Source organism: Poromitra crassiceps, assembly GCF_964638095.1.
Source record: "Poromitra crassiceps genome assembly, chromosome: 3".
NCBI lineage: Eukaryota > Metazoa > Chordata > Actinopteri > Beryciformes > Melamphaidae > Poromitra > Poromitra crassiceps.
In genome coordinates this window covers 53497025-53514994 of record NC_139625.1, presented here as the reverse complement: position 1 = coordinate 53514994, position 17970 = coordinate 53497025, and the positions used below count along the sequence as shown (strand labels likewise).

General features: G+C 43.9%; 1 protein-coding gene across 1 annotated transcript; it reads left to right on the top strand.

Annotated features, from left to right (window-relative positions):
- The first annotated feature begins 370 nt into the window (after positions 1-370).
- Positions 371-13863, top strand: pccb (propionyl-CoA carboxylase subunit beta). Its single transcript, XM_083633295.1, has 15 exons — positions 371-601; positions 2439-2558; positions 2700-2768; positions 2867-2923; positions 3068-3181; positions 4640-4750; positions 6357-6465; positions 7115-7235; positions 7342-7423; positions 7515-7638; positions 7923-8030; positions 8689-8789; positions 8992-9090; positions 11731-11830; positions 12876-13863. The coding sequence occupies exons 1-15, from the start codon at positions 374-376 to the stop codon at positions 12995-12997; spliced, it is 1665 nt and encodes a 554-aa protein (XP_083489421.1). The 5' UTR covers positions 371-373; the 3' UTR covers positions 12998-13863.
- The last annotated feature ends 4107 nt before the right edge of the window (positions 13864-17970 follow it).

Genomic DNA, 17970 nt, shown 5'->3' with positions numbered 1-17970 from the left:
CAGTTACCCTGGTTACAGGCTACAGGTAAACTATCCTAAAGGAAGGCATCTATCTGAGAATAAACTGCATTGATAAACATCTTGTTCACTCTCCTTCAAATTCAGGGAGAAAAGCCACTCATTTGCAGGATGAATTAAGCTTTAAAGCAGTACAGTTTTATGCTTGTACCGTATTCTAATTTTAAGATAGTTCACCCATATTGGGAAATGTAGTTTACTTCACTGACATTACAGCTCACCTCACGAGCATGCTTGATGTCCTAAAGTCCCGCCCTCGCAACGAGCTCATTCCTTCTGATTGGCTGTGGGTGGTCGCGCCCCTTTCGCCATTGGCCTAGCCTGCCGACTGTCACTGGAGAGAATACGATCAGCAATGGCGGCGTTCACTGTGGCACGGAGCAGCTGCGGGCTGGTAAACGGGTTGAGGGCATCTTTCAGGAGTTTGGCACAAGTCAAACATGTCAGACAGACGAGCCTGCTGCAGCAGCACCGCCGCTGGTACTCCGTCAGCCACCTGTCTGTGCAGGAGAGGATTGACAAGAAACGGAAGGCGGCGCTGGTCGGGGGAGGTCAGCACAGGATTGAAGCACAGCACAAAAAGGTAATGTTGTCAGCTTAACTAACGCTCATGTTCTGTCTCGTTGTTGGCAACCTCTATTAGTCCACACTAGAGACAGTCACCTCTTTTTCGACAAATGTGCCCCGCTTCTCATTCTGTTCACCCACAGTCCTCTGTGAACCACTCAGCAGCTCAACAGAGAAGTTGGGGTTAAAGGGACAGTTCACCCCAAAACCAAAAATACATATTTTTCCTCTTACCTGTAGTGCTATTATCCATCTAGATCGTTTTGGTGTGAGTTGCCGAGTTTTGGAGATATCAGCCATAGATAGGTCTTCCTTCTGTCAAATACAATGGGTGGTGCTCAAAACCCCAAAATAGATTTGAAAAACTCGTTCCAGAAATCATGACCCTGTTACTCAAGATAATCCACAGACCTTGTTGTGAGCAGTTTCGTGAAGGAACTATTTTCTTTAGACCAAACTACACAAGCCACACACACAAGCCCACTTGTCTAACTTAACCAGCTTGGTGGATTTGAGAAAGTAAAGTAGGGCCTTTTTTTGGAAATGAATGGATGGCTTAACACATTCACTGCCAACAGTTTTTTTTTTTTACTGTAGGTAGCTTCTGCCAAGTTTTTTTTTTTGAGGATTCTGGCTCATCTTTCAAGAGCCGAGGATTCTTTTCTGTTAGGATTTTGTGAACACAAAATATCTCAAAAGAACTAATAGAATGTGTGCTTTCTCTGTCTAAAAGAGTTAGTTTGTAGAGTTAGTAGTTATGTAGGCATTAGCAGTTGAATACAGCATGGTTTCAGCGTCTGAAAATGAAAGGTGAGAAAAATGCCTTTTTGTGAAATTCGATAGAACAGTCACTTTAACCATTTATTTTTGGCATCAGTAAGACGTCAGACATCTAAACAATAGTTTTGAACAGTAATTTCCTCCATAACAGCAGGAAACCCCCCTCTCCTTCAAACTCCTCCCTCCGTGTGTGTTCTCCTCCTCCCTCCGTGGCTGCAGCGGGTGTGTCACAAGCGAGTTTCTGCTGCCTGTCTGCTGCCTGGCTGCCCCTCGTCGGGCGAGTCTGGATGGGCTCGCTCGTTTCTTGGGGTTTCGGTTGAGAGCTTTGATGAAGCTTTTGCGATTCTGGGCTTTATGCTGCGTGTTTCAAAGTGTGTTCCACCCAGTCTATTTTTGGAACCCCCCACCGTTGTGCGCCACCGTTGTGCGCCAGCGCGAAAGCGTTTTCGCCAAACCATTCTACAGTATGAGAATGGTTTCCTCACGCTTTTCCCTGCAGTTTTGGCTCGCTTTCTCTAGTCTGGAGAGCACTGTCGCCACTTAGTGGGTCGGTGGAATGGGTTGTACACGTTCGGTGGCTCCCATATTTTTTATAGGAGACGTAAAAGGGTTTGATCCACGTCCCACCGTCATTTTTTTTTTTTTTTTTTTTTATGACGAGTTGACTCGTCATTGGCAGTCAACCGTTGGTTTCTGCTTGACGAGTTGACTCGTCAACGGCAGTGAACGTGTTAATTGAAAGTACTTGATATTTAATCAAAAAGAAAAATAGCACCCAAATTCATCAATATGCCTCAGCTCCCTCTATCTGAGAATCAACACTTCACAGCCTGAGGAAAACCCTGTGATGGTTACACCACAAAGTCTTTGAATTTGATTTCCAAGTTAACCCTGTGATGGGATGTTTGTTAACCCTGTGATGGGATGTTTCTCTGTTTTGCTGAGTGAAAGGGGGCATGGTCCATATGACTGCATATATACCAAATACAACAATGTATGTATACAACAATAATAATACAACAATATCAACTATTTATGTTGTAATAATATGTAACTTGGTGTATCTGCTGCAGGGCAAGCTGACAGCCAGGGAGCGAGTGGAGCTGCTGCTAGACACGGACTCCTTCGTGGAGTATGACATGTTTGTGGAGCATCGCTGCTCCGACTTCGGAATGGAGCAGGACCGAAACAAGGTAACCGGCAGCAGCATCCTAATGTCAGCGGAAATTAAATACCCTCCCTTCCTTGGGGTATTGAAATCTTTATTGTCATCACATTGTGTCTTTTCTCCCTCTCTCTCTTTCTCTCTCTCACTCTCCCCCTCTCTCTCCTAGTTCCCAGGTGACAGTGTTGTGACGGGACAAGGCAGAATCAACGGCAGGCTGGTCTATGTTTTCAGTCAGGTACAACATGTAACTAAATGATGGAGAATCATACATTTGGGCAATGCACAGCACCTTGGTTTAACTCCTATAATAGTCTCTCTGTCTGTTTCTCTCAGGACTTCACAGTGTTTGGAGGTAGTCTGTCTGGAGCGCACGCACAGAAGATCTGTAAGGTATTTTGGCAAAAGCATTAGCAATGTCATCATAGCAATTTCATAATGTGTATGCATGCATGTGAGTGGGGAGAATGCACCAGTTGTTTGACTTGTTGAATATCGTTTTGGCTGACATGCAACCCGTCAATCTTTCCTGATCAGATCATGGACCAGGCCATGATGGTGGGAGCCCCAGTCATCGGCCTGAATGACTCTGGAGGAGCACGGATCCAGGAGGGGGTGGAGTCTCTCGCTGGATATGCAGATATATTCCTGGTATAGAGACACTGCGGAGGGCGTCATCATTCAGAAACCATGCCCAACACAGGGGAAAACACAAAGGACCACTATACCATGCCAACTTCTAGCAAAATAAACCGCAGTTAACCGGGCGAACAAAGGAACTCTCGTCAGATACAGATAGTTCTACAGATATCTAGGAGGAACTAGCTAGTGTCAAATAATGAGATGTTGTGTGCCTTTACTTCATTTATTTGAACTGCGAACGAGACGTGAGCTGATCACATTTGTCTGCTGACTTTCTGCTTCCTGAAACTCCCCCCAATCCTGGCGTTCTCCTATGTCACGTGTTGCACACAAAGATCATATATACGGAAGATGAACACTCCAACTTACTTCATTGACAGCTAGATTCACATTTTTCTTCTCAACGGCGTCCTTGTTTTGCTCGGGAGTACAAAAAAACTTTAATTGGCGATTTTTTACACACAACAGCTTTTAGCTATGTGCAATTCAAGGAAAATGATGCTGGTGTATGGAAGTGAATGGAGAGCTTTCCCCCGTGATGGGCGTGGCCTATTCCGTGCAGTGTCTCCATAATTTGGTCTCTTTAGGCTCGTTTGAGATGAGCAAGTTCTGCGCAGATTCGACCAGCGCCTTGCTTGCCCCGTTGCATGATGGTTAGAAAAGTTGTCCGACTTGCTCCGCCTGCCCGACTGCGTGAGCCACAGGACTCTCGTGAGAGTGAGGCGGGCACAGATTTGGAGCGAGGCGCCGCAGGTGCTCTCCACCAACTGCGCCCGACTGCACAGCTCAGAGGATGACGAGAAACGCATCAAGCTGAGCGCCCATTGGTTCAACACAGGTGCATCACAAACCCACAGTGAAGTGTAGAAACTTCAATTCTATATCTATTCCAAGCTGTCCATATTTTACATAAATACCACCTGTAATGCCTACATTAAAAATAAAATAAGTAATCTGAAGGGCTGCGTCGTTTGTGCAGTGAGTGTGGGTGGCGCTAATGCATGTTTTAATTTGTTTACAAACCGCTGTTAAACAAAACTGTAGAAGAAGAAAAGCAGCAGTGAGTGTGCAGTCGGGGGTGTTCGACTTGTTGACGCCTCGCCTGACTGCACTCAGCTGCTCTCGTCTGCTTTCCAGGCGAGGCAGCAGTCACCAGCTTGTCGCATGACCGCTCATTTTATAACCACTGTTAATGTGAGAGAGCAGTGCAGAAGCATACAGAATAAAAAGTACCGTAAATTATATGTTGGTGAGATATTTACTAATCAAGCCTTTTAACGGTCTATGATCAACTGCGATTCATATGGGGCTGGGTACCAGGCTAGATGATATGTAGGTTCTACTTCGTGATTTGCGATATTTACTATGTATTAATCAAGATAGTATGCAAGTCTGAGTACAGATTTTTTTTCTGTGTGGTTGGTATGAAAAGTAAAAAAAGGGGGGGAAACTATTCTTTGTTTACAGAGGAATGTGATGGCGTCAGGCGTCGTCCCTCAGATCTCGCTCATCATGGGTCCCTGTGCAGGAGGGGCCGTCTACTCCCCCGCTCTGACAGACTTCACCTTCATGGTCAAGGTATGGAAGCCTGCTGGGTAGGGCTGCACACACAGTTATCACTAAAATGATCATCCCAAATATTTTGCTGAATATTATTAATTGCCATTATTTGTCCGAGAATTTCAGGATTTGTTTTTATTATGACACTTTTTGCATTAATCAATTTAATTTTAATTTTATCTTATTTAATTTAATTTTATCATCGTTAATTATAAATATCTAACAGCAGATATTGAAAATTAAATGTTTCAAAATTGTCAACATGCCAGTTTTTTACGATTATTGTGAATTTAAAGTCACAGTATATGATAATAGGCAAGGCAAGGCAAGGCAAATTTATTTCTATAGCACAATTCATACAGTACATGGATGCAATTCAAAATGCTTTACATGAAATAGCAAATACAAGTAATACAAAAAAGTAAAAGTAATAAAAGCAAATACAAAATAGCTATAATAATAGACTATTAAATACCCAGTCCTATATTCTGTGATTATTTGTTTATTTTGCACAGTATAAAAACAGAATAAAAAAAACACAATAATGACAATGCACAGTATAAAAACACAATAAAAAAACACAATAATAACAACTATACAGTAAGGACAATAATATACAGTGCAGGAAGAGGCAAAAAGCCCAGAAGGCTTATAAGAAGCCTCCACCTATATAACAAACATACGGCTACAGTATACATAAACTACATGTTCATGTATAGATCATCATCTATCATGTTATAGACTACATGACATGAAGTCACATTGAGTAAAAACCAAAAAGTTTAGATAGATTAATTCAAAAAAGAAAAGAAAAAACATTAGTTGAAAAGCACTATTACAATGCAATAATCAAATGTTCCTTCTACATTTTTTATACATTTTTATGGAAGGTTTTTTTCGCCAGATTATCATTCCATAATTTTACACCTCTATATTTGATAGAGAATTGACCTCTGCACATAAAAAATTTAGGAAGATGAAGATGTAAAGATTGACGTGTTGAGTATGAATGACACAAAGAATTGTTCTTAAAGTAAGCCTTGAACTGATGCACAGTAGCGTAACACTTAGTCTCTGCCCAGACTCAAAAATTACGTTGAATCGCTGCCCTCCGCATACCACATAAATGAGACTGTGCCACTTCACAGCCACTTCTGGGGTTTGAGGGCGGGTCTGGGGGGTTGAAACGGAATGAGTGACAGGTCGTAGCACCAATGAGAGAGCGGCTCGAAAAATGGGCTGGGCCTCCCCTGTCATCTGATCGCAAAGTCGTTACTGATTGGGGAAGACTAAATCCACCACTGGCCAATCACTGGCCAAGTGAACGGTTCACTTCCGACCCCAGCTGACTGAGGGAAAGTGTCCCAGACCCAGAGAGAGATCTGCAGCATGCAGTAACGTAGTGTATCAGCGTAAGAACTCTCATGGGTCTGGCGTTGAGACTACGTAACACTACACTGACGTAAACAAAACAAAAACAAAACAGATAGATATAGAGAAGAATGGTAATGTGCGTATATATGTGTGTGTGTGTGTGTGTGTGTGTGTGTGTGTGTGGGGGGGTGTGTGTGTGTGTGTGTGTGTGTGTGTGTGTGTGTGTGTGTGTGTGTGTGTGCGTGCGTAGGACACATCATATCTGTTCATCACAGGGCCCGATGTGGTGAAGTCCGTCACCAATGAGGATGTGACTCAGGAGGAGCTGGGAGGAGCCAAGACACACACCGCCGTGTCCGGTCAGTTAGTTGTTGTTGTTGTTGTGGTGGTTGTTGTTTCCTTCCACTGTCGTCTTGTGTCATTTAAGGGAGCGGGAGATCACTACTGATTCTGGTGCACATTATTTTCTCACTTAAATTGAAAAATAATCTTCATTGTGTTGAGTATTGTTTAGGATTTAGGGCTATTAAATCCTTGCAATATCCATTGTGTTTCCACTCAATATGTTATTACACTGCAATAGCCAGTTTGTCTCTCAGTCAGTGTCTGTCTGTTGCACATTCCTCCTCACTGTCTCTCCTTTGTCCCAGAGCAGACATATTTATAAAACCTTCAGAATAGTAAAGCGGATTCAGGATAACTGATCATATACTTGTGTAAACTTCACAATAATTTAGTAGGACATATAATCCCAGACCAGGAATCTAACTCAAAGAGACTAGAGTTATATAGAGAAATATTGGTGTCAATGTTTCTGATTCTATCTTATTTCTTGTTCTAGATCTATTCTCTCTTCTTATACAGTTTATTAGCTCTTTTTATTTTATTTTTTTGTTTATCCCATCCTGTATTTCTTATCTATTGTCTTATGTACCTTGTGTAAAGCCCTTTGAATTTCCTATATGTACGAAATGTGTGAAAACATTCCTTTCCTCTCCTTGTTCTCAGGTGTGGCCCACCGCGCATTTGAGAATGACATCGATGCACTGCTCAACCTCCGAGACTTCTTCAACTTCCTGCCGCTTAGCAATCAAGATCCCGCCCCTGTCACCGAGTGCCACGACCCCAGGTATCCAATCACACGACCTCTGCTGAACAGAACAACCAATCACATATCCCTGTGGAAGTGTGAGTATATCGTTCCTTTTATTTCAACTCTCGTCTGTCTCTTCTAGTGATCGTCTGGTACCTGGGTTGGATACTATCGTCCCGTTCGAAACGACGAAGGCCTATGACATGTTGGACATCGTTCACGGGGTATGACACCCACACACAAGCACACACACCACATGTAATTACATTTGTGCCAATTGTAAACGCCCCCTCTCTTCTTCATATAACCCTCCAGATAGTGGATGAGGGAGATTTCTTTGAGATCATGCCCAACTACGCCAAGAACATCGTGGTGGGATTTGCCCGCATGAACGGACGCACCGTGGGCATTGTGGGTAATCAGCCCAAAGTGGCATCTGGTGAGTGAAGGGTTTGAAGGGTCAAAGCTAAAAGGGATCACTTCCCCATGATATCATTATCTGCATTAAGGTTATTTTATGTACGGTAACTTGTATTATCCTTGCATTATGCATTTTGTTGTTTTTGTGTTGTCCCATTCTCTTCCTTGTCATTCTGATGCCCCCCCTCCCTCTTGGTGTGAGATGTTTTTATAATATCCGATGGGGTTCTTTGTCTCACTCCATTCTGATGTGTCTGTTGAGTCTAGTTATTCAGTGGCTTGTCTCTCTGTCTCTGTCTTCAGGTTGTTTGGACATCAACTCCTCAGTGAAAGGCGCTCGCTTCGTTCGATTCTGTGATGCTTTCAACATTCCCATCATCACCTTTGTGGATGTGCCGGGCTTCCTGCCAGGTATTCTCTACATCTCATAGTATATACACACCGCCTACAGTACGTGCTGCACAGGCTAATGGCCATATTCCAGTTACCATCTTATTTGGATTAAGCTGTTTCCATGAATAAACCAATTAACAGGCACACAGATAGAACAATTGCCTGCAAAAAAATGTGAAAAGCAGCCTATTGACTAAGCAGTAATGACTTCTAATATAGTAGAAAGGTCATACAAATAAGTCAAACACTGGCTTTGAAAGGAATAATCAAAAATGGAGACTTACTGATGCAAAATGTTATTCTTCTCATCATCTTTCAGCCATATTATGTGTTTTGGAACCTATGCAAAAGAGGCATACTTGTTTTTGGACTATTTATAAAGAGCTCAAAAAACACCATAGACTAATATAGGAGAAAGGAATGATGATCCTAGTAATAATAGCAAATACTGCTCAATGTTATGGGGTTTTTGCTGACATAAAAATGTACAATTGAAGTCTGCAAAAACACAAACTAAAATGAGTCTTTAGATACCATATTAAGCTGTTAAATATTGAAGGAAACCAGGCATTTTAACTGGGTTAGTTCTAACATTTGCATGCATTGACCCATACATGGAAATGTAGCCTCTGTCACACTGCTCACACTCACCACCATCTCTGATCACCTTCCACAGGAACGTCTCAGGAGTATGGAGGCATCATCAGACATGGAGCCAAACTGCTGTTTGCCTTTGCAGAGGCCACTGTCCCTAAAATCACCATCATCACCAGGAAGGTAGGTGTGGACTAAATGTCCTCACAAGGATAGAAAGTTAAGTATTAAAATCCTCTAAAGTGAGGACAGTTGAGCAGTCCTCCTTAAGACACTATTTTAGGTTAAGGTTAGGTGAGTAGTGGAGAGGGTTAGGGGTTAGTGAATGGAGTCAATGAAGGTCCTCACAGACATAGAAATATAAGAGTCTGTGTGTGTCCCCTAGGCTTACGGTGGAGCCTATGACGTCATGAGCTCCAAACACTTGAGAGGAGATGTGAACTACGCTTGGCCCTCCGCTGAGGTTGCTGTCATGGGTGCCAAGGTACAGAACAGATGCCATCATTCTCTGTTTGTATCCTTCACTCTGTCACTCCTGATTTGTTTTGACACTATGTATGTATGGTCTCTCTCTCTTTCAGGGTGTTTTGACACTATGTATGTATGGTCTCTCTCTCTTTCAGGGTGTTTTGACACTATGTATGTATGGTCTCTCTCTCTTTCAGGGTGTTTTGACACTATGTATGTATGGTCTCTCTCTCTTTCAGGGTGTTTTGACACTATGTATGTATGGTCTCTCTCTCTTTCAGGGTGTTTTGACACTATGTATGTATGTATGGTCTCTCTCTCTTTCAAGGTGTTTTGACACTATGTATGTATGGTCTCTCTCTCTTTCAGGGTGTTTTGACACTATGTATGTATGGTCTCTCTCTCTTTCAGGGTGTTTTGACACTATGTATGTATGTATGGTCTCTCTCTCTTTCAAGGTGTTTTGACACTATGTATGTATGGTCTCTCTCTCTTTCAGGGTGTTTTGACACTATGTATGTATGGTCTCTCTCTCTTTCAGGGTGTTTTGACACTATGTATGTATGGTCTCTCTCTCTTTCAGGGTGTTTTGACACTATGTATGTATGGTCTCTCTCTCTTTCAGGGTGTTTTGACACTATGTATGTATGGTCTCTCTCTCTTTCAGGGTGTTTTGACACTATGTATGTATGGTCTCTCTCTCTTTCAGGGTGTTTTGACACTATGTATGTATGGTCTCTCTCTCTTTCAGGGTGTTTTGACACTATGTATGTATGGTCTCTCTCTCTTTCAGGGTGTTTTGACACTATGTATGTATGGTCTCTCTCTCTTTCAGGGTGTTTTGACACTATGTATGTATGGTCTCTCTCTCTTTCAGGGTGTTTTGACACTATGTATGTATGGTCTCTCTCTCTTTCAGGGTGTTTTGACACTATGTATGTATGGTCTCTCTCTCTTTCAGGGTGTTTTGACACTATGTATGTATGGTCTCTCTCTCTTTCAGGGTGTTTTGACACTATAGCCGTTTTCCCACATGCGCCTTTTTACCGCTAAATGACCGGAACGCGGTCTAATGCCTTCATGTGTGAAAGTTGTTTTCCGGTATAAGCGCGACCCCGTCATCGCGGACATTTCACCAGTTTTGAGCCAGTCAGAAGAGCGGTATGCGCGATCAGGGACACAAGTGTGAAACGTGTCAAGTCATTTGCCGGTCCTTCTCATGGGCGAGGTGTACACACGTTGCTTAATGTTCCAGCGGGCATGATCGAATCATTCGCGCACATTAAAGCAAACTGGCGAAATTATCTTGTGATAATAAGAGCGGTATGTCAGCTTCATGTGTGAGCGTGCCGATTTCCCCCTCTCCCCTCTCTGCTGCCTGCTCGCTCTCTGGCCAGTCCTTCAGTCAGCAGCCCGACAGGGACACAGACAGCTCTGAGAGTCTTGCAAGCCGCCCAACGCTTGTTGAGAAAGCAAATGCACGAAGCGAAATGTGGAAGTATTTTGCTTACGTTGCCGACAGCGAAGGCAAGCCCGGACACATCAAACGAAGCCAGTCTGTAAAAAGTGCTTCAACGCGACGCAGCTGAACGGATAAACATCGAACCAGCCAGGCTATTTCTCTCAGACACGGATCCCAACTTCTTCAAATATTTCAGTTCAAAGACTGGTTAGCGAATGTGAAGGATACAACATACCGTACATGCCCTCTTAAGACAAACGAGTGTGATTTATTGTGTGACAAGCAAACATATTTCACCATCGGAGTTTTGCCGACCCCCAAAATAAGGAGGATTCCCCATCCAAGTGCACACGTCACTCCCCACCCGCTCTGCAGTGCCGCCCCGCCCCCCAACATACAGGCAATTTCGCTGCTATATTCCCACATGCGAGCGCTCAGGTGTGAAGGGAAATTCCGGGAAATGTCCGATATTGACTTACAGGTAATTTTCCGGTACGCATGTGTGAAAACGGCTTATGTATGTATGGTCTCTCTCTCTTTCAGGGTGTTTTGACACTATGTATGTATGGTCTCTCTCTCTTTCAGGGTGTTTTGACACTATGTATGTATGGTCTCTCTCTCTTTCAGGGTGTTTTGACACTATGTATGTATGGTCTCTCTCTCTTTCAGGGTGTTTTGACACTAGGGCTGTGAATCTTCACTGGCCTCACGATTCGATTACGATTCAGAGGGCTACGATTCGATTACGATTATCGATGCATCTTAAATCGATGCATCACTTTTTCCCGCAATACATGATTTATTATTATTTTTTCTACTTTTAAAATAAAAGTGCATTTGGAATTGCATTGTATTATGAGCCATAATTAAAATAAACAACTGCATGTACTTCCATTATATTTTATTAGATTATAAAAAAAAATCGATTTTTGACATTTGTGAATCGATGCAGAATCGTGCACGTCCGCATCGCGATGCATCTTATAATCGATTATTTTTGACGCCCCTATTTGACACTATGTATGGTCTCTCTCTCTTTCAGGGTGTTTTGACACTATGTATGGTCTCTCTCTCTTTCAAGGTGTTTTGACACTATGTATGGTCTCTCGCTCTTTCAGGGTGGTTTGACACTATGTATGGTCTCTCTCTCTTTAAAGGTGTTTTGACACTATGTATGGTCTCTCTCTCTTTCAGGGTGCTGTTCAGATTATCTTCAGAGGAAAGGAGAACCAGGCTGAGGCAGAGGCTGAATACGTGGAGAAGTTCGCTAATCCCTTCCCTGCTGCTGTCAGAGGTAAACCCTCCTCCCTCTGAATCTCTGTCACCATCCTTACCTGTCTGTAATCAAAATCTGTGGGCGGTGTTATGACCCGGTCTAGGGGTTTTGACCACAACATAAACTTAGACACTGACAACAATGAAAAGGTACATGTGATTTTATTTTCACACATAAAAAAGGCTAACAGGGACACTGGACTCTCTACTCTCACATGCTAACAGAACAAGCTAACTTAAAGCCTGAGGAGTAGGCCGAAGCCAAGGCTAGAGCAGGCATTTGAAACAGCAGCTAATGCAGCAAGTTGAGTCCAGCATCACAACACCGGACAATATGTACCAAACAGATAACAATATAAATAGAATAAATACACTTACTGCAATGTGGCTAAGACAGAGCTACCAAGCTACCCAGTTTTCTAACCCCACAGACACAGAGACACAATGTGGCTAAAACAGAGCTACCAAGCTACCACAGCTTCCCAGTTGTCTTAAGCCCAAAAGTTAACACAAAATCACAGTGTGAAGGAGGAAGCATGGAGGGCCAGTGTTAGCACTGCTCAGCTAACACCAATCCCCCAATGCCATCTTGAAAGCACAGGAGTTATATAGGGGCCTGTCCCTAGAGTGTCCAATCCCCAGCGACGATGTCACCAGCCAATCTCCACTGGTCAGCCAATCCCCTACTGCAAACACACCTGCAGGGAATAAAGGTGCTCACACAGCAGAGTCATCTCACTCTCCCTCCCACAGAAGTGAGGTCTCACTCCACACAGTTACAGAAAAGCACAAGGAATAAAATACTACAATTACGGCCTAAGGCCGTAACAGGCGGCATGATCAAACTTATCAATAAGGATGCTGAATCTATCAATTTGTTTGTCCTTGTCCGAATATCTCTAGATAACAAGGAGGATGTGGGTAAAAAAAATAGGCCTCTCCATCATTTTCTTTTGAACCTTTAATCACATCAACCAGTTAATATACCCATATTATGCATTCAGAGAATACACGCCCAGAATATACCCCCTCTCTGACTTGACCATTATGTTTGTGTGCTTCAGGTTTTGTGGATGACATCATCGAGCCGACGACCACTCGCAAGAGGATCTGCAGAGATCTGGAGGTGCTGGCCAGCAAGAAGCAGGTCAACCCCTGGAAAAAACACGCCAACATTCCTCTTTAAAACGCACCCAAACTGTACATCCAAATACACTATTTAAAGGCACTCGGTGTGTCTCCCCCCCCCCAGTAAATCGACACCGCAGTCAACTGAATTGTGATCGGACCTATTGGTGCTGAGTTTGGTAGCCTCTAAGAGTAGCTTTATGTTGTCATATTTCACAATTTCTCCTTTCCGTTGCTGGTAAAATGTCATTCACCACTCCTCTGGAAAGCTAGCGTTCGAATAGGTCTTCACCACTGATATGACTGCAATAAGTCAAAATCCCGAACATATACTACCTTGATGGCAGAATATGATGGTGGGGCAAATATGAAATGATTAAGGAGTTCTCTGTCAAGGCAAGTACTCACACCCACTGAAATGACTGTGGACTGATTGGAGTCCAGACTGATACATACTGTAGAGTGAAACAATGTGAGATCACAAATCAGAATGGTTTTAATGAGGTTAACTGTTGAGCTCTATTGGTCATAAGAGAACAAGGTTGTATCTGAAAGGATTAACTAGTTATTGCCTAGATAGAATACAATTGGAAAAACAAACCCTGTAAGGTTCTACACTTAAAATGCCCACTAAATAGTATGTATGGGTTTTCAGACACACTCCTTGTATGCGATCATTTGATGTCCTTAGTTGTCCTCAGTCAAGCAAGTATCATCCTCACACCCTGGAACTGTGCCTTTTCTCCCTGGCAGGCTCTGTGCTGCCATTTTGTCATCATGGACTCTAAACCATTGTTTTATTTACTGTTACGTTCTTACTGAATGATGCCACAGCTTTTAATCTGGAGCTAATTTCCACTTTATTAGCTGTTGCAGTATTGTATAGTATAGTATGATTTGAAAAATATATAAATAATGCCGTCTCCAAAGTGTTGGTTTCATGAATAAAATAAGATGTTTCTGAGGTAAATGCTTGTCTATGTTTTCCAGTGTTGGGGAGTTAGTGAACTACCGGTACATGTAGTTGAACTACATAGTTGAACTACATTTTGCAGTAGTTTGCAGGTTTTGGTACATGTTCTCTCTTCCTCTCCAGCTTTATGTTGATTGACGGCTGAAATGTAACATTTCTTAAACCAGACAGGTCAAACTTTTTACAGCGGGATTTTGGCCTTACTCTGTTCTCTCTCTCTCTCATGTCTCTCACTCACATGAAAGCGAGGCTTCCTTCAGGTACATTCAGCTTGGAGGGTGGTGGTGGTGGTGGTTGCTTAAACTTGCACTAAACCTCTGGTGTCACTCCACATTTCGTCGCCTTGCTAAACTAATGGCCTAAGTCACTTTTTTACGAAAATGATATTTTTGCCTAAGTCAGCTCTTCAGGATGCTCCCCACCTCTGGTAAAACGGCCAACATCCTAATTGAAAAGAAAATGTTGTTTTTACCTCAATAATCTAATGGCCTAAATCAATTGTGTGACTAAATCAATCTAACTGTGACTTAGGCCATTTTATTTTTGCCTAAGTCACAAGACAATGCGACTTAGGCCATTTTACAAGCTTTTAAAATGGCATCTGCATCAAGGAAAAAGAAATACTTCAACATAAAGGAAGCTCTTTGTATGTACAAACTGCTAGTGGGTTGGTTACGGGTGTAGCCTCAGCAAGTGGGACACCAATTAGAATGAAGAGGGCCAGAGGAACATATGCCAAGGGTGTGTATTTAAAGCAGATCCCTTGATGCTGATGTACAGGCAGATGTACAAGCAGATGCAGATGTACAAGCAGATGCAGATATACAAGCAGATGATTTAGGCTTCAAATAATGCATCTGTACTGTACATGGCAATCAATAGGGAAGAACGAAAGCAGCCTCCTCCACTGCTGTCTGGAGCACACACTGAGTGTGAAGGCTCTTAGAGCCTCTTAAGTGCAGGTGTGTGGTGATCAGTCCAGAATTAGGTGCAGGTGTGCTTAGGGGAGGGAAAATGGCTGGAGGTGAGGGAGTGATGGGTTATGGGAATTGGAGTCCGAGAGTCACTTTTGTACAGCCGCCCCCATATTCACTAGTGAATATGTATACTAAGAAAAGTGACTAGAGGCAGAGGAATTGAAGGTAAGGAGAGTAAATGAGGCAAACCGTTCGGCTGTCATGGCCGCCCCATAGCAGGGTGAAATGGGGCAAGCTGCATGGCCGGTGGAAAAAGAGCCAAGACGGCCGGAGGCAGGGCTGAAGGGGCCATCTGGTCCGGAGGGCATCCAGGAGGCAGAGCAGACAGGTTGAGCAACCCCGGATGATGTCCCAGACACTGACGCCACAGACAGGACCTTTCCAGAGGCCGACCTGGATGCTGGTGACGCCGGCAGGTATACTCAGGGGGCCGGCCCAGATATTGTCGACTCCGACTGGACTGTTCTGGAGGGTGGCGCCGAGGGATGGGAGCCACTGAAGATTGGCACCGAGGGATGGGCGCCAAGGGAGCAGATGGAGGTGCGGGGGCCACCAGAGCAGGGGGTGCAGGGGGCACCGGGACTGTAGCTAGGGGGGCCACCAGGACTGACGGTGCGGGGGGCACCGGGACTGGCAGTGCGAGGGGCACTGGGACTGGCAGTGCGGGGGGCACTAGGACTGGAGCCAGGGGGGCCACCGGGACTGGCGGTGCGGGGGGCACCGGAACTGGCAGTGCGGGGGGCACTGGGACTGGTGGTGCAGGAGGCACCGGGACTGGCAGTGCGGGGGGGCACTGGGACTGGTGGTGCGGGGGGCACTGGGACTGGAGCCAGGGGGACCACCGGGACTGGCGGTGCGGGGGGCACTGGAACTGGCAGTGCGGGGGGCACTGGGACTGGCGGTGCGGGAGGCACCTGGACTGGCGATGCGGAAGGCACCAGGACTGGCAGTGTGGGGGGCACACAAGCCTCCTCAAGAGGTGTCTCAAATAGTCCATGGTGTCTCGTGCAGGTTGACCATGCTGCCGCTCAGGTGTAGGCCCAACTACATGGGGATGGTATCGTTGTGGGGGAGGGGGGTGCGATGGTGGATGATATCCCCACAACTGAAGGTATGGAGGTGCCCTTCTTCCCCCTACTGGCTGCTGGTTCCTCTGGTCCATTCCCACTTGCTGAGGCCCATCCGGGCTCGAAGGACCATGTACATGCAGCTGGATAGAACGCTCATCCGTAGGGACTTGAGACTTGACTTGGACTTGCCCCTCAAAGACTTGACTTGGACTTTCCCCTCAAAGACTTGACTTGGACTTGCCCCTCAAAGACTTGAGACTTGACTTGGACTTGCAAAAAATTGTGATACTTGTGAGCAGTGAAATTGTTTGAAATGTTAAAGGGTTAGTTAAAACCCAGCAAAGAGCTGGAGGAAGAAGTGAGGAGAGGCACATGCCTCCCCAGTGTTTGATTTAATTGACATTTGTTTGATTTAAGAATGATTTAAGTTTAAATTACAATTTGTTAAGAGTGACCCAGCAAAGAGCTGGAGGAACAAGTGAGGCACATGCCTCCTCAGTGTTTGATTTAACTGACATTGTTTGATTTAAGAAGGATTTAAGTTTAAGTTTAAATTACAATTTGTTAAGAGTGACCCAGTAAAGATGAGTTTGCTTTATTAAATGAAAGTCAAACTGCCCTCTGTCTCCTGAGTCTCTATCTATGTGCTCCACTAGCGTTTTAAACTGTTTGTGGTCACAGAAGTGTGAATAAAAGATGTGCATTGTTTTGCCTAAGTCAGGTTTAAAATTGCCTAAAATGCAACGGCATGTTCATAAATTGGCCTAAGTCATTTAATCCACTTATGCAACATGATTTAACATACAGCGTTATTTGTATGTTAATAGTCATATATTTTCATAACCTTTTTGTGTGAAATGATTAAGGAATATCATATACTCTCTATTTGGTTCAGTTTTTTGTGTCTCCTGAAAAACTTGAAAATATGACTTAGGCCATTAGTTTAGCAAGGCGACGATTTACTCTTTAGGCTTTAGGGCAAGGTGTCACAATAGTGTACTGGAAATGTCTTCGACCCAGTAATGTTGTTTCTTATTAACCTTTATGATTGAAATGGTAAAGGCAAATAATAGATACAACTGTGCTGTTATTGTGTGTAAGTAATAGGTGTCGCTTTGTGAGATGGCCTCTAGTTTCCCGGCTGGGTGGTGTTTAAACTTTCAAGCCAATCACGGTGCTTAAACACGGCAAACGCCACTCAAACGGGACACCAAGTGACTTTAAACAAACACACATTCAAATGAGAAGTGTGCAGTTTACTGAGCCGCAGAGCTGAGAGGTTATGTTGTGAAAACCTTGATGAAGAAGAAACTATACATTCTTTCCTATTTTCATCCCATTGTGAGTACAATGTGTGCAAGTGAATTCAACTTCTATGAAATAGCTCTGTTATGAGCAGAGCTAGCCTCCTGTTTTTCTGCCTCTCCCTCATGTTGATGTTGACTGTTTCAGACCATAGGGAACAATGTTAACATGATGAACATCATAGCACTTCCCATACACAGTGCAGCCCCTCCCTCCGCTGCCTGCGAGCGGAGGCTGTAGGTATCAAAATGCAAATACACCCTTTTCACGGGGGCCATTTTGTGTCAAAAACACAGGGTAAACACAGGTGCAAGCAAAACACTAATGAGAGTTTCCAACTTACATGATTGGAAGTTCAGTAATAAGTCAACATGCAATATTTATTTTAGCAAAATGCTTGTAGTTTGTACTTTGTAGTAAAAAAAAATCAGACATTTCCACTAATTTGTTAACCTTGCAAGACAGCTGGATTTGGGCGAGATCACCCCCAACTTCCACAGAGATATGATCAGGGGATTATGAGAGGAAACCAGACAGACAGCTTAACTTTTACCAACATTGAAATGATTTTGTGATGAAAAATGCACCACATGCGTCTCCTGGGCCAGGCGCAACTGGACTGATTAGTTGCATGCAGACGAGGGCAGAGATGTGGAGAGAGGAGAGGAACAGGGAAAACACCACAGGGAACACATACAGCCATAAC

Excerpts from the sequence above, each read along its gene's own strand:
- pccb (XM_083633295.1), top strand. The coding sequence starts at position 374 with ATGGCGGCGTTCACTGTGGCACGGAGCAGCTGCGGGCTGGTAAACGGG. Across the intron at positions 2,769-2,866 it reads TGGTCTATGTTTTCAGTCAG|GACTTCACAGTGTTTGGAGG; the intron begins GTACAACATGTA and ends TGTTTCTCTCAG. Across the intron at positions 11,831-12,875 it reads CTTCCCTGCTGCTGTCAGAG|GTTTTGTGGATGACATCATC; the intron begins GTAAACCCTCCT and ends TGTGTGCTTCAG.